A 23,088-nucleotide genomic window follows, 5' to 3' on the forward strand; every position below is an offset into this window, starting at 1 on the left:
ATTACTTTGTACATCTTTCCAGATTTGATTCCCAAGTTCAACGCAGGAAAGCTAGTTCAGTTTTCTCTCAGCTTGTTCATGTACATTTCTCTTTCTATTCCCTAATCTCTTTTTCACACTTCTTAGCATCTTTCCTTCTCAGTTCATTCGAATAAGGGGGCATGGTGGCTCAGTGGTAGAGCATCAAACTCGTAATCGGGGGATTGTGAGTTCGAGCCTCGCCGGGACTGCCGTGCCGGGAGTGGTAGCGCACTCCTGTACCTTAGCGGGGCCATATGATCCAGTACAGGGTCTAGCTCGAGGGAACGCCATTTCTCCCATTTTCATTCGAATAATTGTCTCATTTTTATGTAGTTCAGTTTTCCTTTTCTCGCCCACGGCTCTCTCTGCTTCATCTCGTTTTCCTCTCTCACTAGTTATTACTTTCAACACCATCCTTGCTTTTACGTTCTTACCCAGACATTCATACAATAGTCACAGTTTTTCAAAATTCACATATTCCCAAATCAGTAACAGTTGGTAAAGGAAGCTCCCTGGCACCTTAACGATTACCCATTAACATACTATTTTTTCCTTCTTATATCTTTTTAATGTCGACGTAATTTCATGGCTAACACACAGGGATATAGTAGCGGGGCAGAATCAAAAATAAACCCGTAAGGAAGAAGTGTTAATCAGCTTCCTAACAGGGCGAGTATACTGTCCTCACTCCTTCCCTGTATTCTGCTTTTACTTTCAATTACTCCTTGGATTTTAGTTGTCTAATTACCCCTCTCGTATTTTTTTCCATGGCCTTCTCAGTATTGGTCTAATACTACAATAATATACTCATATAATTTTCTGAACTGTCTTCTTTCACACCTTTTTCTAATAACACAAACAAGTGTCCTCTTCTCAAACTTACAAGCGAATAATTAATTAGACTTTCATCAATTTTCACCGCTGTCTGTATGTTGTGTTTATTGCTGTGCCATGAGTGCTTAAAGCTTCGTTTTGGGGGATGAAATATGAAATTCTTGAATTTTGTTACGCACAGGACTGCGTTTTTCTGCACACACACACACACACACACACACACACACACACACACACACACACACACACACACACACACACACACACACACACACACACACAGAATTCTCGATCACACTGGTATACAGGAAAAGAAAATACAAAAGAAAAACAGGACGTACTGAAATGGTTTGCAGTTCACTCAACTTGTGTGTCAGGCGGCTGGGCTCCCACACCAGCTCAGACGCCCGCTAAGACGTGCCAGGTGAGGCCGCGGGACACCTGTGAATCGGGTATTACTGGGGATAACCCAGGACTTCAAAAGGCTTTACCCCGTTTGTACAGACCACCGACCGCCGTGCTCAAGTGATAAGTTTCGTTTTTTCCATCGTAGTATTCATATATATCGTTTCGTAATGCATACTCATTTGATTTTCGTTGTTTGAATTCTTTCCATCTCAGTTTGTTGTTTTTTGTCATCATCATCATCATCATCATCATCATCATCATCATCATCATCACCCCTTTCGGTACTCGGCAGAACCTCATAGCACATAAAATAAATCGCCATACAGTTATTACCAGATCATCGTCAGCAGCATCATACCTTCAGACAGTCAACACTAGCAATGAAGAAACGTCTATTTACACATTTCACGAGTAGGCCAATACCACACCTCTGTTTGAACACTGTACTAATAGCCTTCCCTCCTGACATTCATCCATCGAGTACACTTATCAGCGTTTGGATCAAGACATCACTTGGCCATCCTCAGTTACCAGCTTACACTGGGTTGGGTAGAACTACAGATGACACGTTCCCCGCCTGTAGAATAAGCACACACACACACACACACACACACACACACACACACACACACACACACACACACACACACACACACACACACACACACACACACACACACACACACACACATTGATGCACTGCACGGAATGTCACACTAAGACTCAGACAGCATCAGCGGTGTAAGAAACCTCTGGGACGACCCCATAAGGACGGTAGCATGCGTGCGGTTTATGGGTCTGCTCGACCAGGCAGATATGGGTTAAGCAGCAGCTGAGATTACTTTCGTATTTTATTCCTACTGCTACGTTCAGCTTAGGGAACATCACTTATTCTGGTGTGGTTAATAAGAACCAGCTTATGTCAAACGCCTCCATTTTGAAAAGTCTTCCCTAAGATGAATATATATGTCAGAATCGGTAGAGAGGCGGACCGCAATCCTGATGAACCCAGGCTCGAATCCCGGCTGGGGCAGGGAACAGTTTAAGGATTTGAATTTCATTAAAAAAAAAAAAAAAAAAAAAAAAAAAAAAACAGGCTTTCCTGATCTACCAGAAGACCCGCCGACATGTCGTAAAAGTACCCCCGCTAATACCAATACACTAGTCCTGTATGAGACAGCCCTAGCATGTATTCAATATGGAGGGTGGGTGTTAGCGCCGAAGTGGTGACATGTGGAGGTGTAGGAGGACTACTGGGCCTTGGGATAGGCTACTGCCCCCGAGATATAGGCCCTGAAGACTTTGCCCAGAATCGGACACACACACACACACACACACACACACACACGGGCAAAGAAGCCTGTGGTGTTGTATTTAGTTGCTCACCATCCTACCAACCACTGCCCACCCAGATTTGTCGGTAGTCGTGGTGGCTGCCTGGGATGCAGATGACGACTCTGAAGGATCCAACGCCAAAATCACGTACGGCATTAAGGAGAACGCCATACATGAAGGCACAGGCGAGGCCATATTCTCCATACACCCGGAGTCAGGCCTGGTGCGGACGGCTGTCTGCTGTCTGGACCGGGAAACCACGACCCAGTACCAAATCCAGGTGGTGGCCACGGATGGAGGCGGTCTGCAAGGTGAGGAAAAGTTCATTTATATTTTCACCCCGTAACAGTTCAGAATTCACTGATTCATCGAAGATATTTAGCAAATGGTTGCCAGTACAAAAACACGTACAATATATATCAGATGACCATGTTATTCATTCTAGTACAGTAGTAATTAAGTACGGACACACATTCTAAGATTGGAAAGTTGAAAAGCAAAGGTTATTATTATTATGTTGCTAGTCCTGTCTCACCAATTGCATGTTAATACTCAGTCCCCCCTTCTATGGCCTCAGGGACGGGTGTGGTGGTGGTGCGTTTGGCTGACGTCAATGACAACGCACCCCAGCTAGAGGAGAAGCTGTGGGAGGTGGAAGTGGACGAGACGTGGGGTGATGGTCCCCCTGATAACTCCACAGTCCTCAGCATCTCAGTCCTTGATCCAGACACATCCAATTATTTCTACTACAGGGTGATTTTTTTTTTTCTTTTTTAATCCATTAGTCAGTTTTAGTAACTCCTTCAGTGGGTGACGTACTAGTGTAGTTTAGTTCAGCTAAAGCCAGAAGACTTCATTCAGCTGAGAAATGATCTGTCGTAATTAAGTGGTTAATGGAGGCTGTCAATCGCTTCTCCAGTTCGCGAAGTCTCTTATGGCGAATGAAATGGTTTTAAAAGGTCGCACGACTGAAGGGATTAAATGCTGGTTGAAATTAAATATGTAATGCATGGTATTCTTATTTGGTAACTTTACTTAAGCTATGTGAAGAGAGATGTACCAGCATGCGCTACGGACACTTGCAGTACTTTTCACATGTACTTGCCTCAGGTTGTTCATGCCAGCGGATGGGGATGGCAGCACTTCGGCGTGAGGTCAGTGGGCGCCGTGGGTCACATCTACGCCCGTCAAGCGCTGGACTATGAGGACGAAGCTCACCGCCGGGGCTTCCGCTTCTTGGTGCAGGTCACTGACAGGGTGAGTGTTTGCCAGGACTGTCAACTGGTTAGGCTGACTTAGGGTATGACCTTAAAAACTTGAGAGATTGGTCGGGGTCCCTCGTCAAAGGAAAGTATTATCGTTTGCTATAAAGCTTGGTACTACCTCTCTTAGTATTTTCATTCTCTGGCATGAACTGCTGATGTGAGCTTACCTTCATATAATTCGTGTTTTCTCTCTTTGCAGTACAAGATAAAATGACGGACCTTAGCTGAATGATAATTAACGCATAAGGATGACGTTAAATAAAGTAGCCTACATACCTCCTCTACGCTCAGTATTTCATGCAGGGTAGTTGAGTTGACCTTGTTAGAAGTTCTGTCAGTCATTTATTTAGGTCAGTATCATGCATCCTGTACACTCTGATTTACTGAAAACACAGCTGTACCCTTGTTTCAGGACCTTCTTTTCCAGTATAATTACTGCATCCTTATAAACTTTTCTCACAGCTTTCGTAATTGTATTCAGTTAGGGAACGGTGTTTTAGTAGTTAGACAGACAGGCAGGCATAACAACATATCTTTCAGAGTTTAAGTTCCTGATTATGATGACGTGTATTGTACTGTATTTTTGTATGGCTTATATTGCACGTTTTTTTTTTCCAACCCAGGAAGGATCTTTAAGAAATATATCTGTTGTGCTTATACACTTTTTGAAATCTTGTTAAATCCCATCCTTGCCTCGAACAGTTTCTTGAAGATTATGAACAGCATCATACTTTGAAAAGATGAAATACAAATACGGCACGAATCAGAAGAAATTGATAACATGATGTCGTTAAGGTATTCATATGGTATTAAGTTGTTTTCTTAATGATCGCATTCCACCCGAAGATCCTGTAGGCTCGAAGAAGCTGTCATATGAGAGTGTAATAATTAAGAGTAATATCACAGTGTTTGCATAGTAAATCAGGTTGGCAGCTGCATTTACTTTGTCAGTGGGTCAAATGCCGCTTGTTTTGTGGGTAACACGTTATAGTTAGACAGAGGGAGTTTGCCACATACACCCCAGCTCCCTTAGCCTTAACAGCCACAGATTGTCTTTTATATATTATTCCTGGTATCTACGGAGGATTTACTTCAGCTTTTGAGAGATTTTTCCAATTGGAGGGGTTCGATATAGCTTTCATTAACCGTTTCCCTGCTAGAGATCCTTAGCAGGTTGGATGAAATCGTCTGGTAGTGGACTGATTCTGATGCAAACTACGTCATGGTAGTGAAGGAGTCAATGTTCTGGCACAGGGTCGCGGCGGATGGGAGGACGCCCGACACTTGGACTCGGCGTGGGTGGTGGTGTGGCTGCGAGACATCAACGACAACCCGCCTCAGTTCCAGCGCCAGAATGTCCACATCACCGTCAGTGAGGATGCTGCTCCAGGCACGATGCTGGCCAACCTCCCCGCACGGGACCCAGACGGTGTAAGCTGCACTGCTTGTGATACACATCATCTTGACTTTTTTTTTTTCTTTCCAAGGCAGGGGTTAGGGTAGGAATTACAATTGAGCAAAGAGAAAGCACAGCAGTAGTACCAGTATGCCCTGAAATAGTCTGCACAATCATTCACATCAGCAGAAAGAAGTGAAATAACCAACAAGAGCTGTTAAATTTGGAGAAAGAAGCGGTTAACTTGTATACCTCACTGTTCGTCATGCTATCTCCTTTTTCCGTTGAGTTATGGGTGGGTTTTATACAGCTACCGTTGACCCTGGAAGGTACTGCCATGAGACCGAAGTGTGCCTACAGGCTTGGTTACTAGCCACACAGTCATTATTCTTAGGCAGGTAACTCAACCACAAGTACAAAAAGTCCAAGCTGAGAGTCCCTCATTGTTACTAGTCTGATTTCTCCCCCCCCTCCCCCCAATGGGTCCAGCAAGTGTTGGGAAACAGAGTGTTTTTGGCTGGTAGTTTAGCCTCCACTCCTTGTAAAAAACAAATTGTACCATGGCGAACCTTAATCACAAGAATCCTTAAGGAGCATGTAGTCGTTTCAAATGATTGATTGAAGAGGGCGCACAACTAACAACGATCAGCCTATGCATAGGTCCTGCGGCTTCAGTACAGTAATACAAGTTTTTTCATTCCTCTCAAAGGTAGAATGAAATGTACTGAATACTGAGAACCAAAATCAAATCTAGTCAGACTTCTTTATGGCGATTTCAGAGTAGATATTAAAAACACATTCGTGTAAATATCAAGTAACAAAATTTTCATAACTAGTAGCTAGAATTTTGGGTAGTTTACTATGTAACTTTTGTAATTAATTCCTCCAGTTACTGAAAATAACACAAGCATGCACTTGGCACAGTCATGCTCTCTTACTTGAAATCTGTAACAGAGTTCCTGTTCCCTTTATTGTGCAGGACGGGCATCAGGCGGTTGAGTATCATGTAGAGGGTGGATGGGACGCCTTCACTGTGGACACTACAGGTGGAGTCAGCCTGCGCACTGCCCTGGACCGCGAGGCCCCTGATGGTGCTATGGGTGTGGCCAGGATCCTGGGTGTGGACCGTGGCCACCCACCCCTCACCGCCACTGCCACACTCACCATCACCCTCACCGACGTCAACGACACTCCGCCCCACCTCTTGCCACCCACCCTGTTCCACGTCACTGAGGATGCAGCCCAAACCCGCCTGGGGGTCCTCACGGCCACTGACGAGGACGTGTGGGCACTGGGCCATGGCCCGCCATACACGCTGTCTTTAGCACCAACCAACCCACAGCACGTCTGCCATCATGTGGCCCTCGATTTTGACCCACGTAAGTTTCATCAGAATAGAGAGAGAGAGAGAGAGAGAGAGAGAGAGAGACTCAGACAGAGAGACAGACAGATAATGTAATGTGTATATATATTAGCCTAAAAGACCAATGAAATATTCATAAACTATTGCCTACTGTATTTAAAGGAATCATCATCATCCGACCAGAAACCGAATGTAAGCAATTTAGGGATAAAAGCCGTATGAGACAGCCTTTTGTTGTTCCTCTAGGGACCCCCGAGGGTTTGGGGGCGTAGAAAGGCGCAAAGCTAGGCAGTAGCTGGCCAGTCTGTGCAGTAGCAGGCCAGTCTGTGTCCTGAGCAGCGTTTAGACAGAAGAAAAGGTACTAAAGTACTAGATGCGGGAGTTCAAGCCCTGCTGGTAATGCCCTTGGTGTGGTGTGGTGTGAGAAGGTGGTATGGTGTACTGTATAGTGTGGTGGTGTGATAATGGTGTGGCTTTGCAAGAGTCGCTAAAGTCTACGTCAGTGAGGCACCTTGCTTCCGGAAATCGTTAGAGAGAGGCAGACGGACATAGCCGTTCCAAAAGACGCTCCCCCACCTAAAATCTTCCTCTGCCTCTTGGATTGGATTTTGGCTAGACCCAAGACTTCGACCCACCATGACACCGAGGCGCTTATGAAGTAGTAAAATGGGGATCACAAGGTCGTGAGTTCAGACCAGGATTGCCATGGAATAGTAGCAAGTTTAAATTTTATAGTAGATGGTTATTGCTCTTCCATAAAAAATAAAAAATGAAAACTATTATAACCACGCATTTTACCTCTAGCTCCCACTAACAGTTTAGTATTTAGAAACAGTTCATTGTTGTTATGTTACTATAGGCTATTGTGCTGGGCTTATTTTAAAAGCGATTATATAATTTTTATTTATACTTTTGATAATTGTTAGCTGTAGATGTATCAAATCATCATTGTTGTACATTCAGAGAACAGAAGGTGGAATTACTTACTCATGGCTGGATGTGTAGGCTCTTGAGTTAAAAATTTAAAATGTCTTGAACAGTTAGCGCAGAAAAGGCGGAGACGTCTTCTGAAGGAGATTTGGTGGGATTTGTAATACGTATTATATAGGATGGCATCACGTCACATTCTGAAGTAAATGAGCGTCTTCAGCCACTCTTAACACGGTCGCATATTTTTGATTGATTTGCCACGGTCAGTTAATGTTTCTTTTCTCCCGTCTTCCTCACCCCTCGCACACCTCACCCACCTTTGTCCACCTGATGACAGTAGTATTTGTTTGTTCGCATGTTTGTGGCAGATCTGGACAGCGGGCGTGGCGGGGCGGTTTTGCGGACAGTGACTCCAGTGGATCGTGAAGAATTTCCACAACTGCGGGTGGCGGTGCTGGTAACTGATGCTGGTGGTGTCTCTGCCACGCATATCGTCACAGTCGTCATCGACGATGTCAATGACAACCCCATGAAGCCTGGGACCAAGACAGTCTACCTCTGGAAGCCCATGGTGAGTTGATCCTCAGTGTTAGTGTATCCTGTGGGGAGAGGTGAGCATGCGCTTCAGTTTGTGTGTGTGTGTGTGTGTGTGTGTGTGTGTGTGTGTACGTTCGTTCTTGTTCATGGACATTTTTTCCTATAAAATTATTTACACGTGATTGTTTACTCAGTATTCATCGCGTGGCAGTTCTGGCGGTAACTTAACCAATGCATTCAAAAAAAGTTTCTCCATTTAACAGTATATAATATGCTGGGGTGAAAATTATTATGCCAGACATTTTCATTAGTTTCTTGTTCCCTTCTTTCCTTAGTTCTCCATGCTTCCTCTTCTTCCATATTCCCTGCTCCTCTTTCTTCCCTCCTTTCCAATACTCATTCCATCTCCACGATTTTTTGTACCGGAATGTTACCAAAATGTAGGCAGAGAGGGGCAGTGGTTTCATACTGCCTTTCGATTTAAAGAACAACTAGTTTTAGTCGTGCTAATTTCAGTATATTCTTTCAAACCACTTTTAATGCCAGGCTCTGCTCCGGTTTATACACAAATACTCATACATTTGTCCACCCCTAAGGTTGCTCCACAAACACTCCTATATAATTACTTCAAGTATCTGCACAGGCACTCCTATGTAATAACTCCAAGTATCTGCACAAGCACTCCCATATAGCTCATCTATACCATCTTCATACATGATTCTCTCCTTCCATCACTACCCACATTCCATTCCCATATGTTATGCGTATTTACAACAGTCCTCTTGAGGTCCACTGCAAGACCGAACCATCGAGTCGGAGGGAAGAGTAATATCCAGAAATAATCTTTCTTCATAACTGGCCAGCTAGGAAAGAGAAAGGAATGTCTGTTGAGAACAATGAATATGAAAATTGAAGTGTTGTTTTTGTTGTTTTTGTTTTTGCATGAGGCAGTATATGTCATTAGAGTGAATCGACTGGGTCTGAACATTTGCTGGCAGTGTATATCTGCCCAGCAGGCAGTCGAGAGTAAATGGTAACCCCGTAGGCAGACGTTCTTAGAAGGTCCTTGAAAAGTATGTGATGCAGCAAAAGACTGTCATTAACTTTGAGCTCAAAAGTTAGGGTTATCGTTTGATTTTATTGTGTACTTGTATTATCGCCTTTAATAACTCAGCACTTCCTGTAGCTGCCCAGTTGCGCATTAAGGGGTTCAAAGTTTAATTTTTCTTGGCAGGGTGGTGCAGCGGAAGCCCCGCTGGGACGAGTATTCGTGGAGGACCCAGACGACTGGGACTTGAACGACAAAACGTTCAGTTGGGTTGGCTCCCCACACCCGCTGTTCTCCCTCAACACCCACACTGGGGACCTCTTGGCATCCAGCCAAGTCAGGGAGGGAAGGTGATTCAGTCCTTACACTCATTGTTTTCTTAGCTTCAAACGTGAGAGCTGTTATGAAACACCTAGAAGTTACCAGTTTTAAAGTTATAACACTGCATTTATAAAGCATTAATGAGACGCTAGACGTCAGTCTGTATTCCACCATTTGAAGGATGCACAAATAAGTGTAAATTTCTGTTCTTGGATTTAGTATTTCATGCATTGTTCTACCTACTCATTCCATAAACTACCTAAGGCTCCTGCTGTCTGATTAAACCCCCTAAAACTACCAGCATGTAATACCTCACTGCATTCCTGGCAGGTAATGCAGAAATGCAGGGTAACTGTTAATGCACGTAGGCTGTCGGTAACGCCATCATTGTGTACGTGCAGATATGAGCTGCGTCTGGCGGTGAGTGATCAGCTGTGGGGCCAGAAGGACGTGGGTGCCAACGTGACGGTGGTGGTGCGGGTGCTGCCCCCTGACGCCCTGGCTCACGCTGCCCCCCTTACCCTCGCCCCCACCACACCCGAGGCCTTCACCCGAGGATGGACCCCTCAGGTAACACCACCTCTTCCTACCCAAGCTGGACTCACAGCCCCATTACAAGTACCTTTCTGCAGATGTCTCAGTACTGGAGAAATTTTACCACCAGTAGTGCTGTTCACGTTTGAAAAGATGTTACATCCCAGCTGAACAGTGCCACCCTTTTGCATTTTTGAAAATCAGTTTTAGGGGCGGGACATACGTATAATGGTCATTACAAGTACACTGTAAAATCCATTGTAGTACTTAACCACACTACTGTCAAGATCAAACGTTAGCTGACACTTCCCTCCGGCCTTGTCGATGAAGAGTGTATGGAATATTTTTCCAGGGTAACAATATAAAGCACACAGGCATACAGCAGAAGAATATTAGAAGGAAGGCCACCCTCTGATGTTCGAGGAGGAATGACAAATATAGAAAACAGTAAACAATCTATCTATCTATCTATTGGCAGACGCCTAAGTCCCGGAAAAGGTGGCCACAAATAAATCGCCTCCCTGTCGCTCTGTCCACTGCCGCTTCACTGCCTTGCTCCCAATTCACCCCCCCCCCCTCTCATACACCTCTCTACTCCATCCCTCCATCTCATCCTCGACCTCCCCCTCCCTATCCCTCCCCTCCACCTCATTCGCATACGGTGCCGGCAGGAATTATTGACAAACTTTAATCGTTGCATATATGAACTTTTTTTTTTTGGAAGTTTGGCGAGACAGGGTAAGTACACATTCTTTTTCACTTACTTAACCCCCTTCCATTCTTCTTCGTCTGGGTCACTGTTGGTTATGATAGATTATGTTAGGGTAGGGTGAGTTAGTTTTGGCTAGATTAGTTTCGGATGGGTTAGGTTTGGTGTGAGTAGGTAAGGTTAGGTTGGGTTAGGTTAGGTCGGGTTGTTTTAGGATAAGTTAGGTTCATTTTCTCTTTCCTGAATGTGTTTTGCCTTTAATTTGTGTGTTTCTTAGCGAACACAATTACCCTCTCCCTCACTTAGCAATTTCTAAGGGTTTTTTTTATCAATAACCGCTCTGTCTGTATTTCCTGCTGCCTATGATCTCCAGTCTTTCAAACGCAGTGTGTCCAGGCATCTCAAAATGATCGGATCTTGAATTTGGCTCTCTATTGTATTTTGTTTTTCTCTTTGAGGGAACTGTTACTGCGGGCTCATGGCCTTTGGTTCCTTCTTCCTCGCATAAAAAAAAATAAATTTACGTCATACTCTGCGTTGTTACTCTTTGCCCCTCACCTTCTTCCTTCCTTCAGATCATGCCCTGTTTTACAAGTTAACACTCTCGGACTCCTCTGCCTCCCTCTTGGCTGAATAAAACCGTCTGGTGTCTGACAGAATAGAGTAGGAGAGTTGACCAGGCCAAGAGAGGAATACTGGTGATAATATTAACATACTCAAGCTCCTAGATCTTACCTCAGTACACTACAGTTGTCAGGTGTGAGGCAGAAGAGAATACTAGAGTTGACTTAATCATGGCAGGGGGGGGGGGATAAGATTGTTGGAATTCGTTTCCGGGAGACGTCATTTGTAGTTTTTTGTGGCTGCTACCAGGTGATTCTCTTCAGTTTCGGAAATTATTCCTGTATCGAAGAGGTTTGTTAACATAGTATCCAACCCCTCCGGTTCAAAAAGTCTATTAAAATCTTAAGCGCGCTCAGAGAACGCATACCTCTGCCAACGGATATACTGGTGAACTCAGATCACCACTGAAGGTTTATAAACATCTTCCTTGGCCCATGACCCACAAAATTTCACTAAAATCCATCCATAACTTTTTTTTGTAAATATCTTGCAGGTAAACAAGTACTGAAGCGGGACTTGAACTCATATCATCACCAGAATTTAATAAACTGTTAACAGAATTTCACTGATATCCATCAGTAACTTTTTGAAATCATATGGACAGACAAACAAGCCAAACAGGGGTGAATACATAACCTCCTCCAACTTCGTTGACGGAGGTAGTAAAATAGTCAGAGTTAAGAAAAATCGTCAGAGATAAGAATGTACTGTAGACCTACTGAAAAAGACGTCCTTGAGCTTAGTGACTCGACATACATGGAAATGACGCCATGCTTCCTCATAAAGAAACCCTCATGTTGGGGTTAGCCTTGATACAGCTGTTTTCCCTGGACTGGAAGCTAAACCAGGTGCCAGATCCAGCTAACTTATTTCCAACTCTTGCTGGAAGCTGTCGGAGAAAAAATCTAAAGTGTGTAACATTGTAACAGCGTGCGGGTTTCAGCTTGAACTTTGACCCAGTAACTTGTGGCTGAATGTGTCCCGCCTAGGAGCGATGATTATGTGGATGTGTACTAAGCTTGTCGCCTCACTTCACTTTCTTGCTACTGCCTCTCATACTCAGTAAAAAACTCAGTATTATCTCTCATAAACTCTCATTTACCACTTGGTTCACTGGGTGGATAAGAAAAAAAATGTGAATCTGCTAAAACAGGAAGGCATCATTAAATTAAATAAACAGAAAATGCGATCAAAGGCGCAGACATATCCCAGAGTTCATTACTTACGTAAATACGTTTACTTGCTTGCATTAGCAGCTGATATGAAGCGAACGAATCCCGGAATAAACAGGCTAGAAGGCCGTTCGAATTAAACTGGCTCCGTACCGTAAAATTACGATTGAAGCCGAATAAAACACCTATAATGGAGTGGTGGTTTTGGTGTGTGATGTTTTTTGTGCGCGTCTTCCGGTGTTTACTTGCCCGTCTTTTTTACAGTTTGGCGGCGCGAAAAATCATTTTAAACGTCGAAATAAAAAATATATGAGAATGGCATTCGGAGCTACTACGCCCAGAAACTGTACATTCTTGGAAATTTTCAAACCAATTGGCCCAGAAATAAGGTTTGTGGACGTGGCACAGAACGTTGATAAGAACGGGTACACCACCAATACTGAGAGAGAGAGAGAGAATTTTTCTGATGTTACTGGAACATATTATTGTATGTGGTGGGTTAGCAGCTTGGTTATTACTGTTTTTTTTTTTTTTTTTTTTTTTTTCAAAGTTTTGTGCAAGAAACAGAAAGTATTCCACGAACAACTTTTCATCTGAAATGCTAGTACTGTACAGTGTTTCACTACCAACTGCTTACATTTATTTATTTGTTGTTATTTAGACATCCTGTAGCCTAATGAACCCTTCCCATGATAACTTAAGTACGAGAGAATTGACTATTGAGTTGCTAAATTCTGCCGACACCATTACGTCTTGCTGTGTTTTTCAAGTTATCACCATATAGTTATTTAAGTAGTTATTGAAGTAGTTTTTAAAATTAGGAAAGGCGTCGTGCTGAAAGGGTTAAACAATAGCCATTAACCCTTTCAGAGCGATGACGCCTTATTAGAATCTGTCATTACAACCAGCAGTCGTTTTCATTCAGCTGTTGGTCTTGTATTGAAAGGCTAAAAGAAGATCCACAGTTGTGACGAGATATTTCCTCCTCAACAGTTCATACTATTGAGAGTATTTTTACGTAAAATGATAAATTACATTACTAATTTACAAGAGGGGCACTCAGTGGAGCGCCTCTTTCCGACAATGGCAACGTAATTTCCAAACCACTCGTCATAATAGGTTTGGTTTTCTCATCAGTGATTAGGGTTTCACAAAAATTCTTTTCCGGATCCAGAATCTGTAATACGATCCGGATTGGTCCCAAAAGTTAATCGATTGTTCCCTGAGACATGGGCATCTACCCACTAAATTTGCTCCAGACCTCTTTTTGTAGTTTTTGAGTAATCCTGCTAACAGACAAACTAACACACAGACATACATGGATGAAAACATATTCTCCTTGTCAGAGAGACTAATAATATGTCGTGCTCTGTCAAACAAAACAAAGCTTCAAAGGGACCCGAAATCAGCTTCACTGCGATAACGCCGGTATCATATCGTACCACTGGCCTGTATAATTGGAAAGTTCCTAAGCACTGAATAAGCAATGAGGGCCATATATATATATATATATATATATATATATATATATATATATATATATATATATATATATATATATGTAAAGTTTGATCTGTAGAATACTTTAGTGGGGGTTTAGAAATTTCAACAGACTTTAAGGAAATCTGCCACTCACGACAATATGGCGCTTGGCGTTACGGTCAGCATTTTAAATAAACTACGCTGTTTACCCAACTGCGATTTTGACTCCTAGAAAGTAGTATCACCATCTTTATTTTCGTAATCGTATTTTCCACTTTGGCATGGAGTAGGTCAGCTTAGATTAAGTAGAAGTCACTATTTAGTTCCCTTATTATACCAGCACCATTACGTCTTGCTGTAATTTAATATCTTTTGGGGTGTATGAACTAAATGGAAAAGCCAAATACCATACACACCGGCCCTCTCTTGTACTGGGAGGGAGGGATGGGGGAAGAGGGAGTTAAGCCACCAGCCCCCTCCCCTTGTTATAGTTTTTAATCACACGTTTGCCATCGGTTAGCGTATCCATTTTGTGTCTGAAAATGAAAAATAGTTTGATTCTCGAGCCGGTTAGACTGGTGGACTAATGTAGTTTCCCCCCCTTGCACTGTTCGCTGAGAAGCAACAGTGGCACGCACAGTACATTAATTTCACATACATATTTAGTACCGTACCACTTAAGATTCACATCACCCAGAACTGATTCACTGTTACCAATATTTACCTCATATTTATCAAGAACCAACACTTACGCATAGCAGCAGTTAACTCACACATTAGAACATCCTAGCACATTTTCCTCCAAAGCGCTGTAGTGTGTGGTAAGTTAAGCACTTGTAATTAACGCAGCCATAATCGCTGACACGGCTTGTTGGCTGCCCTCACTATAGCGTCACATCTCCCTAATGTTTTAATATTTAGCTAAAATGTGTTGGTAGGGCAAAGCTGGGGTAGATGAACATAATTATATGGAAACATTAACACAGTGTTTATTAGTATCGCTTACTAGCAGCATACTGTTGTGTTCTCAGATATGTTATATATGAAGCTGACATAAAATGTATAACAACAACAACAGTAATTATCATGATCATCATCATCATCATCATCATCTAATCCTGCATTGCCCCATGAGGAGCTTAGGAGCCCGGGGCTAGGCAAGTTGGTCCTGACATTTCAGATTAGAGTGACCAGCCTCACTCATCCCTGGGTGGCATTACGTGAGCAATAAATCCCAACCACCTCTTGGATATACACCTGTACAGACTCATTCCGACTGGAGCGCCCTAATTACCCACTAAACCACCAGGCGCCATAATTTGGTTATATGGTTACTACCCAGCATAGTAAATGGTTTCCTTGTGTACAGGAAACCATTTAGCTTGTCACTAGAGTCACCCATAGGCAGAAGGAAGAAGAAAGAATGAAGGAAAAATAGACAGAAGAGGGAGTGTAGAGTCACCCGTAGGCATAAGGAAGAGGAAAGAATGAAGGAAAGACAGACGAGGACGGAAGGAAAAAAGAAGGAAGAGAGGAACGGGTAATCACCTGAGAGCAGCACTACATCGAGTGAGTGGATGGTGAGTGCCCCTACCTACCGCAAATTAAATAATAATTATAATAATAATAATAATAAAACAACGTTAAAACCTACCTGTCTCTTATAAATTTATTAAAAACAATTTGGTGCAGTCTTGATTCATTAGTTAGAAATCCTAGTAGTGTAAGTGAATTATTGACTAGCAGTACACAAGATGGTAGGATCCAGAAAACAGAAAAAAAAAAGAAATGAGTAAGTATGAGAGACGATTATTATGCTTAGTAGACTGTGCCGCTTACTGTACCTATTCATTCTTCATTAAAGTATTCTAAACAGCGGACTGAAAAGAAGGAAAAAAAAAAAAAGAAAGAAAGAATGAGGAGGAAAATGCTGGACCTAGGGTGTCAGAATTTCCTGGGCCTGGAGTAGGGTATGCAGGAAGGGAGGGATAAGAGAGCATATAACGAGGGAGGCAGTCGTAAACACAGCAAAAAATGGACACCGCTTTCCCCTCTTTCTCTTCCTGCTTATACTCGTACAACTTCCACTCTTAATGAAACCCTTTATCTGTATTACCCTCCTCCTCTTCCTCCTGCTGAAACTGTTCCTGCCTCTTGTGCTGCTACTGCTGCTGTTGCTACTAACTCCTCCTCCTCCTCCTCAATAGCTATTCCCTGTCGTTATCTGTTGGTTCCTACAGTCCGCCTTCTCCATAGCTGTCTCTCCATGACGTCGCCCCCCACGAGCCCAGCGTCTCTCGGATCTCTGTTTCCATTTTCAGTTTCTCTTTATTTCATTTAAAACTAAATACTTCTGCGCAACATTACATCTTTATTCCCTTAGGCTGATTCTTACATCCTTAAGTTATCCGTGCCAGTGGACAGCAAGACCCTCCACCACGGTCAACCAGTTATGCCTACCGGCTCGTTATCTGGTTCCCCTGAGACAGGTGAGTGTGAAGCTGACGAGGGAAAATTAGAGTCCGCACCTCTTCCAATCCACGACGAGGCTCCGGGGTAGATCCGTCGTCCCAGAGTGAACTCGTGAGCCATAGTTTTTGCTCATTCTCTACTTCAGCACCAGGCAGGGCATTCCCTGTAGACGATGTAGGAACAGTTTTATCGATACACTTTAGCAGTGTCTTGCCACTGAAGTTACGCACTTGGATATTTCTCTCTCTCTCTCTCTCTCTCTCTCTCTCTCTCTCTCTCTCTCTCTCTCTCTCTCTCTCTCTCACACACACACACACACACACACACACACACACACACACACACACACACACACACACACACACACACACACACACACACACACACACACACACACACACACACACACACACACACACACACACACACACACACACACACACACACACACACACACACACACACACACACACACACACACACACACACACACACACACACACACACACACACACACACACACACACACACACACACACACACACACACACACACACACACACACACACACACACACACACACACACACACACACACACACACACACACACACACACACACACACACACACACACACACACACACACACACACACACACACACACACACACACACACACACACACACACACACACTTTTTCTTGGAGCGACAGGTAGAAAAATGATACGAAGTTGTAAATCCTATGACGACTTTGGATCTTGTGTAATGAGGCACAGATCAATTTTTTTCCTTGAGGGGTAGGATTATCAGCCAGTTTGAAGCTGTAACCTCGTGTCATCACCACCCTTCCGCTGTCTCACCATGGACATTGAATTATGTGATGATGAAGGGTTTTCTGTTTCACGTTTATTTTGTTTCATTGATTTTATTTTTGATTTGGTTCTGCTTTGAAACTTCGCTCACCTCATAATGTGCTCAGTATACTTCTACCGTTACTACTCTCACGCCCTCCTCCTACTTGTGCTACTGTTATACTTCTTCGTTACTTGTGCTGCTCTACATCTCATACTGTTCCTCTTAATTTTCTTCTACTGTAACTGCTCCTTCTAAGATTCAACACTTATTGCTTCCGCTTCTGCTGCCGGCACGCATACCCCTATTACTTCTACTCTATAGTCATACTTAACATTTTAGCCTTGTTCCTGTTTTTTTATATAGCCAACGTGTGTCTTCCTCTTTTCAATGTACACCTTCCTAGCTCTTCCTTTCCCAGTAATTAATCATTTTACTAATGCCTCAAGAATTTACCCACCTGCGTAAAAGATGGTACGGGAAGTGTTGTTGTGGTCCACGTTCTAAGCGCTAGTGATCACATTTTTTTTTTACCTCCTTTCTATTTCTTTTCTTGAGCTTTATCCAGTTAAGTTGAAAATGTTACTAAAACTTGCAGTGGATTACTCATGTATGGTCTCTTTATGCATCACTCTGCAATTTGTAAATATCTTAAAATATTTTCTTTAAACCGGTGTCATTTCTCTCCCTGTTTCATTATACTGTACTGACCATCCCCAAAACTACCCTTGTCATTCAGAAACATGAACGTTTGTCACCATTAGCTCGTGTCACTTAATTTTGTGTTTAGCATCCCCAAAATTCACCATGATCTCGTTTGTGTAGTTCATGGTGTGTTGCTTCGAGATGTGGACGATGCTCACCATAGTCTTACTCTCCTTGACCCGATTAGCCTGCTTCAAGAGCATGTGCAGCTGGTACTAGAGGATGGTTGGCTAAGATCCCCGCCCCCTCTGGCTCACCCTCTCCTTCGCCTTCGTCAGTGTCTTGAAGAAGGTTATCATCGTCACCGCCCTCATCCTGTTGTTACGGGAGGTCATACCCACCTGAGATGTGAAGGGATGGGAGTAAGGGAGGAAAGAGACAAAACAGAGAAGGCGGGAGGGACAGAGAGAGAACTGTGAGGGGTCAAGGTGTGGGAGAAGGGTCGAGGTGAGGGAGGCAGGACTTAGCCACCTCCTCTTTAGCGACAGATTTTCCTGCTTTTTATTTCATGACTCGAACTCCTCTTACTCTTCGTCCGCCTCCACTCAAAGGCTCACATTCTCGTCGGGTAAGGAGGCTCCCTAGCACCTCTTCCTTAGCGATTTATTTTTGGGTATGGCTAGTTAATATACTTTTGTACGTTATTTATGCAGAATATGGCGATGTTTGAAGGATTTACATAACACAGAATGGGACAGTAAGGTGCATTAAATAACATAAATCGCTTAGGAAAAGGTGGTAGAGCCTGTTTACCTCCGTCATGTTGTCTGTACTTCCTGTTTACCTCCTTCATGTTGTCTGTACTTCCTGTTTATCTCCTCCATGTTGTCTGTACTTCCTGTTTACCTCCGTCATGTTGTCTGTACTTCCTGTTTACCTCCTTCATGTTGTCTGTACTTCCTGTTTACCTTCGTGTTGTCTGTACTTCCTGTTTACCTCCTTCATGTTGTCTGGTGATGATGATGTTAAAAAATTAGTACGTTATTCATTATCCTTTTGGGATCCCCGACGGGCCGTGTGTGTGGGAGGATCTGATGCTGGTACACTGTAGTCCAGATCATTTAGGCCGTCGGACATCGCTCCATGTCCCTGGCAGTAGTTAAGTAGGCGAACATAAAACTTCGACTGTGTCCACGATTCGATCCGAAGTGAATCAACACACACTGTTTTGACACCCAAGATCTGTGTCAGTTCAATCAGGCCACAGAGGCGCTTCATAATATAACTTTTCATGATACTGACTTGCAATAAAGCTCTTTTGAGATTTGTTGTAGTATTAACATAGTCTGTTTCTTCTCTCTCCCCCCATCTCCTTTTCGTCCCTCCCTCCCTTTACTTAATCCTCCCTCTTCTGTCCACATCCTTCCCCCTTCCTTCCCCCTCAGTCTCTCCCCCTCAGTCTCTCCCCCTCCCCCCCCTCCCTCCCTTTCCATTCTACCTTCCTTTGTACTTTCATTCCCTTTCCTTCAACCTCCTTCACTCTCCTTTCCTCTCCCATCCCCTTCCCCTTTCCTGCTTTCTCCTTCCCCCCTCCTTTTTCACACTTCTTCCCTCCTCTTTCACACTTCTTCCCTCTCCCTCGCTCTTCTTTTCTTCCAACTTCCCAGCACTTCATCCTCCTTCACACTTTCCCTCCTCCGTACACCTCTATTTCCCCCTCTCTCTTTCCTCTGTCTGTTCCCCCCACGCCTTCCGTCCTTCACCTCTCTTTCCCCCTCCTTCTGTTTTTCCCTTTACAGATAGCAAGTGATGTTACCCACGATCTAAACCCCTTCCCTATGGTGATGCATTCTTTATTATTCATGCCACCTCCATCCAATTTTATCCCGCAAAGGAAATATTGCGCTTAATGGAGGAGTTAGTGAAGGCAGTACGTAAAACCAGCCAGTTCCAAGCCTATCTCCTGAACTGAATAAAATGGTCTGGAGATAGCGTTAAAAAAAAAAAAAAAAAAAGCTGGTTTATACTCGGCACTCTACGGTGTTATCCTGAGTTTTTTTTTTCTTTTATCCTTTGGGTCTTAGGTTGTCATTATTGTTTTTTTGCTGTCTCCTCACGGTTTTATTTCGTTTAAGAGAAATACATTGAGGTGGTTTGGCCATGTGGAGAGCATGGAGAGCGAGAGACTAACGAGGAGAGTGTATGTGAGGTTGAATGGGGGGAGGGAAGAGGAGACCGAGGCTGAGATGGAGGGATGGAGTGGAGAGGTATATGAGAGAGGGGGGTGTGAGCTAGGGGGAGGGCAGCGAAATAGCGGAGGTCAGGGCGACATGGAGGCGATTTGTTTGTAGCCACCCCTAACGGGATTAAGGCGCCTGGCAATAGTTAGATAGATAGCCAGGATACTTTTCGATATGGAGGGGTTAGGTATAGTCCTCGTTTAATGTCTTTACTACTAGATGATTCTCGCGCAGTTGATAGGCGTTAATCCTAAACCTTTTACACTCCTCTGTTGTCACCGTGATGAAAGATGGCTGAAAAAGACAAATAAGAGATGACCGCATTGAAGACGTTATCTTCGTACCGTCGATGGCCATTCATCCTCAATTTTCTTCACTTGTGTAGTAAAGAGGGTAATGGATCTCACAGGCAAAGCATGAACCTCAAGCCTTCTCTCTTGTCCTGTCATCGTGGTGGAGGAGGGTTGAGGAAGAGCAAAGGAGTATACGGTATTGAGGAGCGAGTATCATATAGTCGATAGAAGTTAGTCCCAATTTTTCCCACCTGTACTGAGAGAAACCACAGTAATGCAGGGGTTAACGAGCTAGGCCAAGGAGATTCACTTTAACAGTCGTATCCTAACGTGCTCTGTAGGCTTCGTAGCTTCCTTTCGTGGCCAATTTACTCGTATTCTCCATATAATTTTGTTTTTAATGCAGGGAAGGAGGAGCCAAAATCTAGAGTCCTGACAGATTGTTCCTCCAGTACGCGTATGTATATTACTGTAGCAGTGTGTCAATATAAAACCGATGCAAATAAAATAGAAGGGAATGGTAAGGTGCAGTATGCAGTATAATTCGTTTAGTAAACTGTGCTACGAAGACACCAGTGCAGCTTACAACTCGCATTCTCTTGTAATTTCAGCATGGTGGAGGAGGGCTGAGCCGGGTGGTGGAGGGGGTTCAGCAGGTGGTGGGCGAGGAAGCAGAAGTTGAGATCGTTAGTGTTGAGGGTCGCCCAGCCCATCGCTCCCAGGACACCGCACCAGCAGTGGTCGTGTGGCTCTGCGTCAGGGAAACCAATGCACGTTACATGGACCCCATCAAGCTACAAGGCCTTTTGTTGCTCCATGCCAAGCAGGTGTGTGTGTGTGTGTGTGTGTGTGTGTGTGTGTGTGTGTGTGTGTGTGTGTGAATTTACCTAAGTGTTGTAATCAGAATTTGAGATAAGCTTTGTGTGTGTGTGTGTGTGTGTGTGTGTGTGTGTGTGTGTGTGTGTGTGTGTGTGTGTGTGTGTGTGTCGCGCGCATTTCACTCTTATTTGATATGGATTATGTTCGTGCCTGATTCTTGAATGTTTCTCGACAATGAGATGAGTTTAGTACACCTACTTTCACCGAGACCTGATGCATCCAGTTATTATAATGACATCGTATATGCCATAGCTGCAGGCCTCAACCAACCTGACTGTGGTAATGGACACAACTGCAGCAGTGGACATACGTGACAACCATCATCCACGACACCCAGGAGGCCCCCTAGACCCTTCCTCTGCCGCCTCTCGGGCCTCAACCTCTCTCTCGCTCCAGGTACAGTAAAGTTTTCATTCATGTCGAACTTTAGAATATATCGGTGCTGAGTAATCAGCTAGATCTTAATAATTATACATTATTTTTTTGCGTTGTTCAGTGTCTGTCTATTGCCAGACACCTTCATCCATTAAGGAGTGGCCACATACAAATTGTTTCCATGTCGTCCTCTCCCCCGCCATTTTGCTGCCTTGCTCCCAGCTCACATCCCTGTCTCTCTCTGCGTTGTTATTGATCATATTCTTTTGCTTAACATTCATCATTGTCTGGGCAACATTTATATTATGAAAGTTGTGTGAACTAATCGTTTTTGACGTGAACATAATTATATATTAGAACAGGTATTGTCAATCGTTAAGCATGTGTGTATATGTATTTGTATGTGTTTGTGTGCAGGTGGTGGACACTAACTCCACTGCCCTGGTGACTCCGCGCCTCAGCCGGGCCCACAGCTGCATAGTTCACCACCACCACACCTGCGCTGACACACCCTGCCTCAACGGTGGTCGCTGCATTCCCGGGGACAGGTAGATTTGAGTCTTTGAAGTCTTAGCAACAGAAGAGTAGAGAGATCAGTTTGAGCTTAATAGTGAAGTTTATGTTTTCTTGCAAACTGTTTTTCATATTAATCAGTCTGAACGACGCTTTGCCTTTGCATAAGAAGCCCCCTTACTAGAGTTAGCGCTAGTAGATGATTTGTGTACCGGTAAACAAATTGATTGCTTCCCAACAGTAACTAGACAAACTGATTGATACTGTGATGTCTGTCGATTTATGCTAGCCTATTTATAGACTGATCCAGTTTCAAAAGACGAAACTGTCACATAATATGTACATTCTTCCTGCCTGTGCTGTTGAAGTTGCAAAGGTACATTTATCGCAGTGCCGAACAGTGCAGTCACTACATCCCTGCTTCCGTACATCAGCATAACGTAGTCTAAAGCACCCGTTATGAATGAGATAGCCCGTATTCAGTATGGATGGTGGGCATTAACGCTGAAGTGGTGTGTGTTCGTGTGTGGCACTGAGGAGGACTGGTGGGCCTCAGGAAATGACCGTCAGGTTTATGGACATATTCTAGCATAAAATAAAGAAAAATTAAAGGAAGAGCATTATCAGGTTGAAAAAATTAGTGTTTTAGCTGGCGGGCCACATCGGGACATTTGTCGAATTTCTTGAGCCAAACACAGTTGAGATTCATATTTTAACCACTTCAGTGCAATGACGCCTCCTATGTTGATCAAGTTATGAACGACAGTTTTATGCAGCTTACCAAAGATCTCTAGTATTGATGGGATTAATTATGGGTATACTTAGCCTCTCTAGTTTCA

The 23,088-nt window shown here is 43.7% G+C and overlaps 1 protein-coding gene across 1 annotated transcript in view; it reads left to right on the forward strand.

Moving 5' to 3' along the window:
* LOC145413696 (putative neural-cadherin 2) overlaps nucleotides 1–23,088 on the forward strand; it is a 72,326-nt gene that overhangs the window by 35,854 nt on the left and 13,384 nt on the right. Inside the window, exons 7-17 of the mRNA XM_080283351.1 lie at nucleotides 2,676–2,909; nucleotides 3,176–3,351; nucleotides 3,709–3,855; nucleotides 5,118–5,294; nucleotides 6,239–6,638; nucleotides 7,921–8,123; nucleotides 9,324–9,487; nucleotides 9,860–10,028; nucleotides 21,094–21,309; nucleotides 21,614–21,757; nucleotides 22,154–22,284. Coding sequence (XP_080139477.1) covers nucleotides 2,676–2,909; nucleotides 3,176–3,351; nucleotides 3,709–3,855; nucleotides 5,118–5,294; nucleotides 6,239–6,638; nucleotides 7,921–8,123; nucleotides 9,324–9,487; nucleotides 9,860–10,028; nucleotides 21,094–21,309; nucleotides 21,614–21,757; nucleotides 22,154–22,284 — 2,161 coding nt within the window. The remainder of the gene's footprint in view (nucleotides 1–2,675; nucleotides 2,910–3,175; nucleotides 3,352–3,708; nucleotides 3,856–5,117; nucleotides 5,295–6,238; nucleotides 6,639–7,920; nucleotides 8,124–9,323; nucleotides 9,488–9,859; nucleotides 10,029–21,093; nucleotides 21,310–21,613; nucleotides 21,758–22,153; nucleotides 22,285–23,088) is intronic.

The sequence above is a fragment of the Coenobita brevimanus genome, chromosome 97, assembly GCF_032717465.1.
Source record: "Coenobita brevimanus isolate Jiangsu-jjx chromosome 97, ASM3271746v2, whole genome shotgun sequence".
Taxonomy (NCBI): domain Eukaryota; kingdom Metazoa; phylum Arthropoda; class Malacostraca; order Decapoda; family Coenobitidae; genus Coenobita; species Coenobita brevimanus.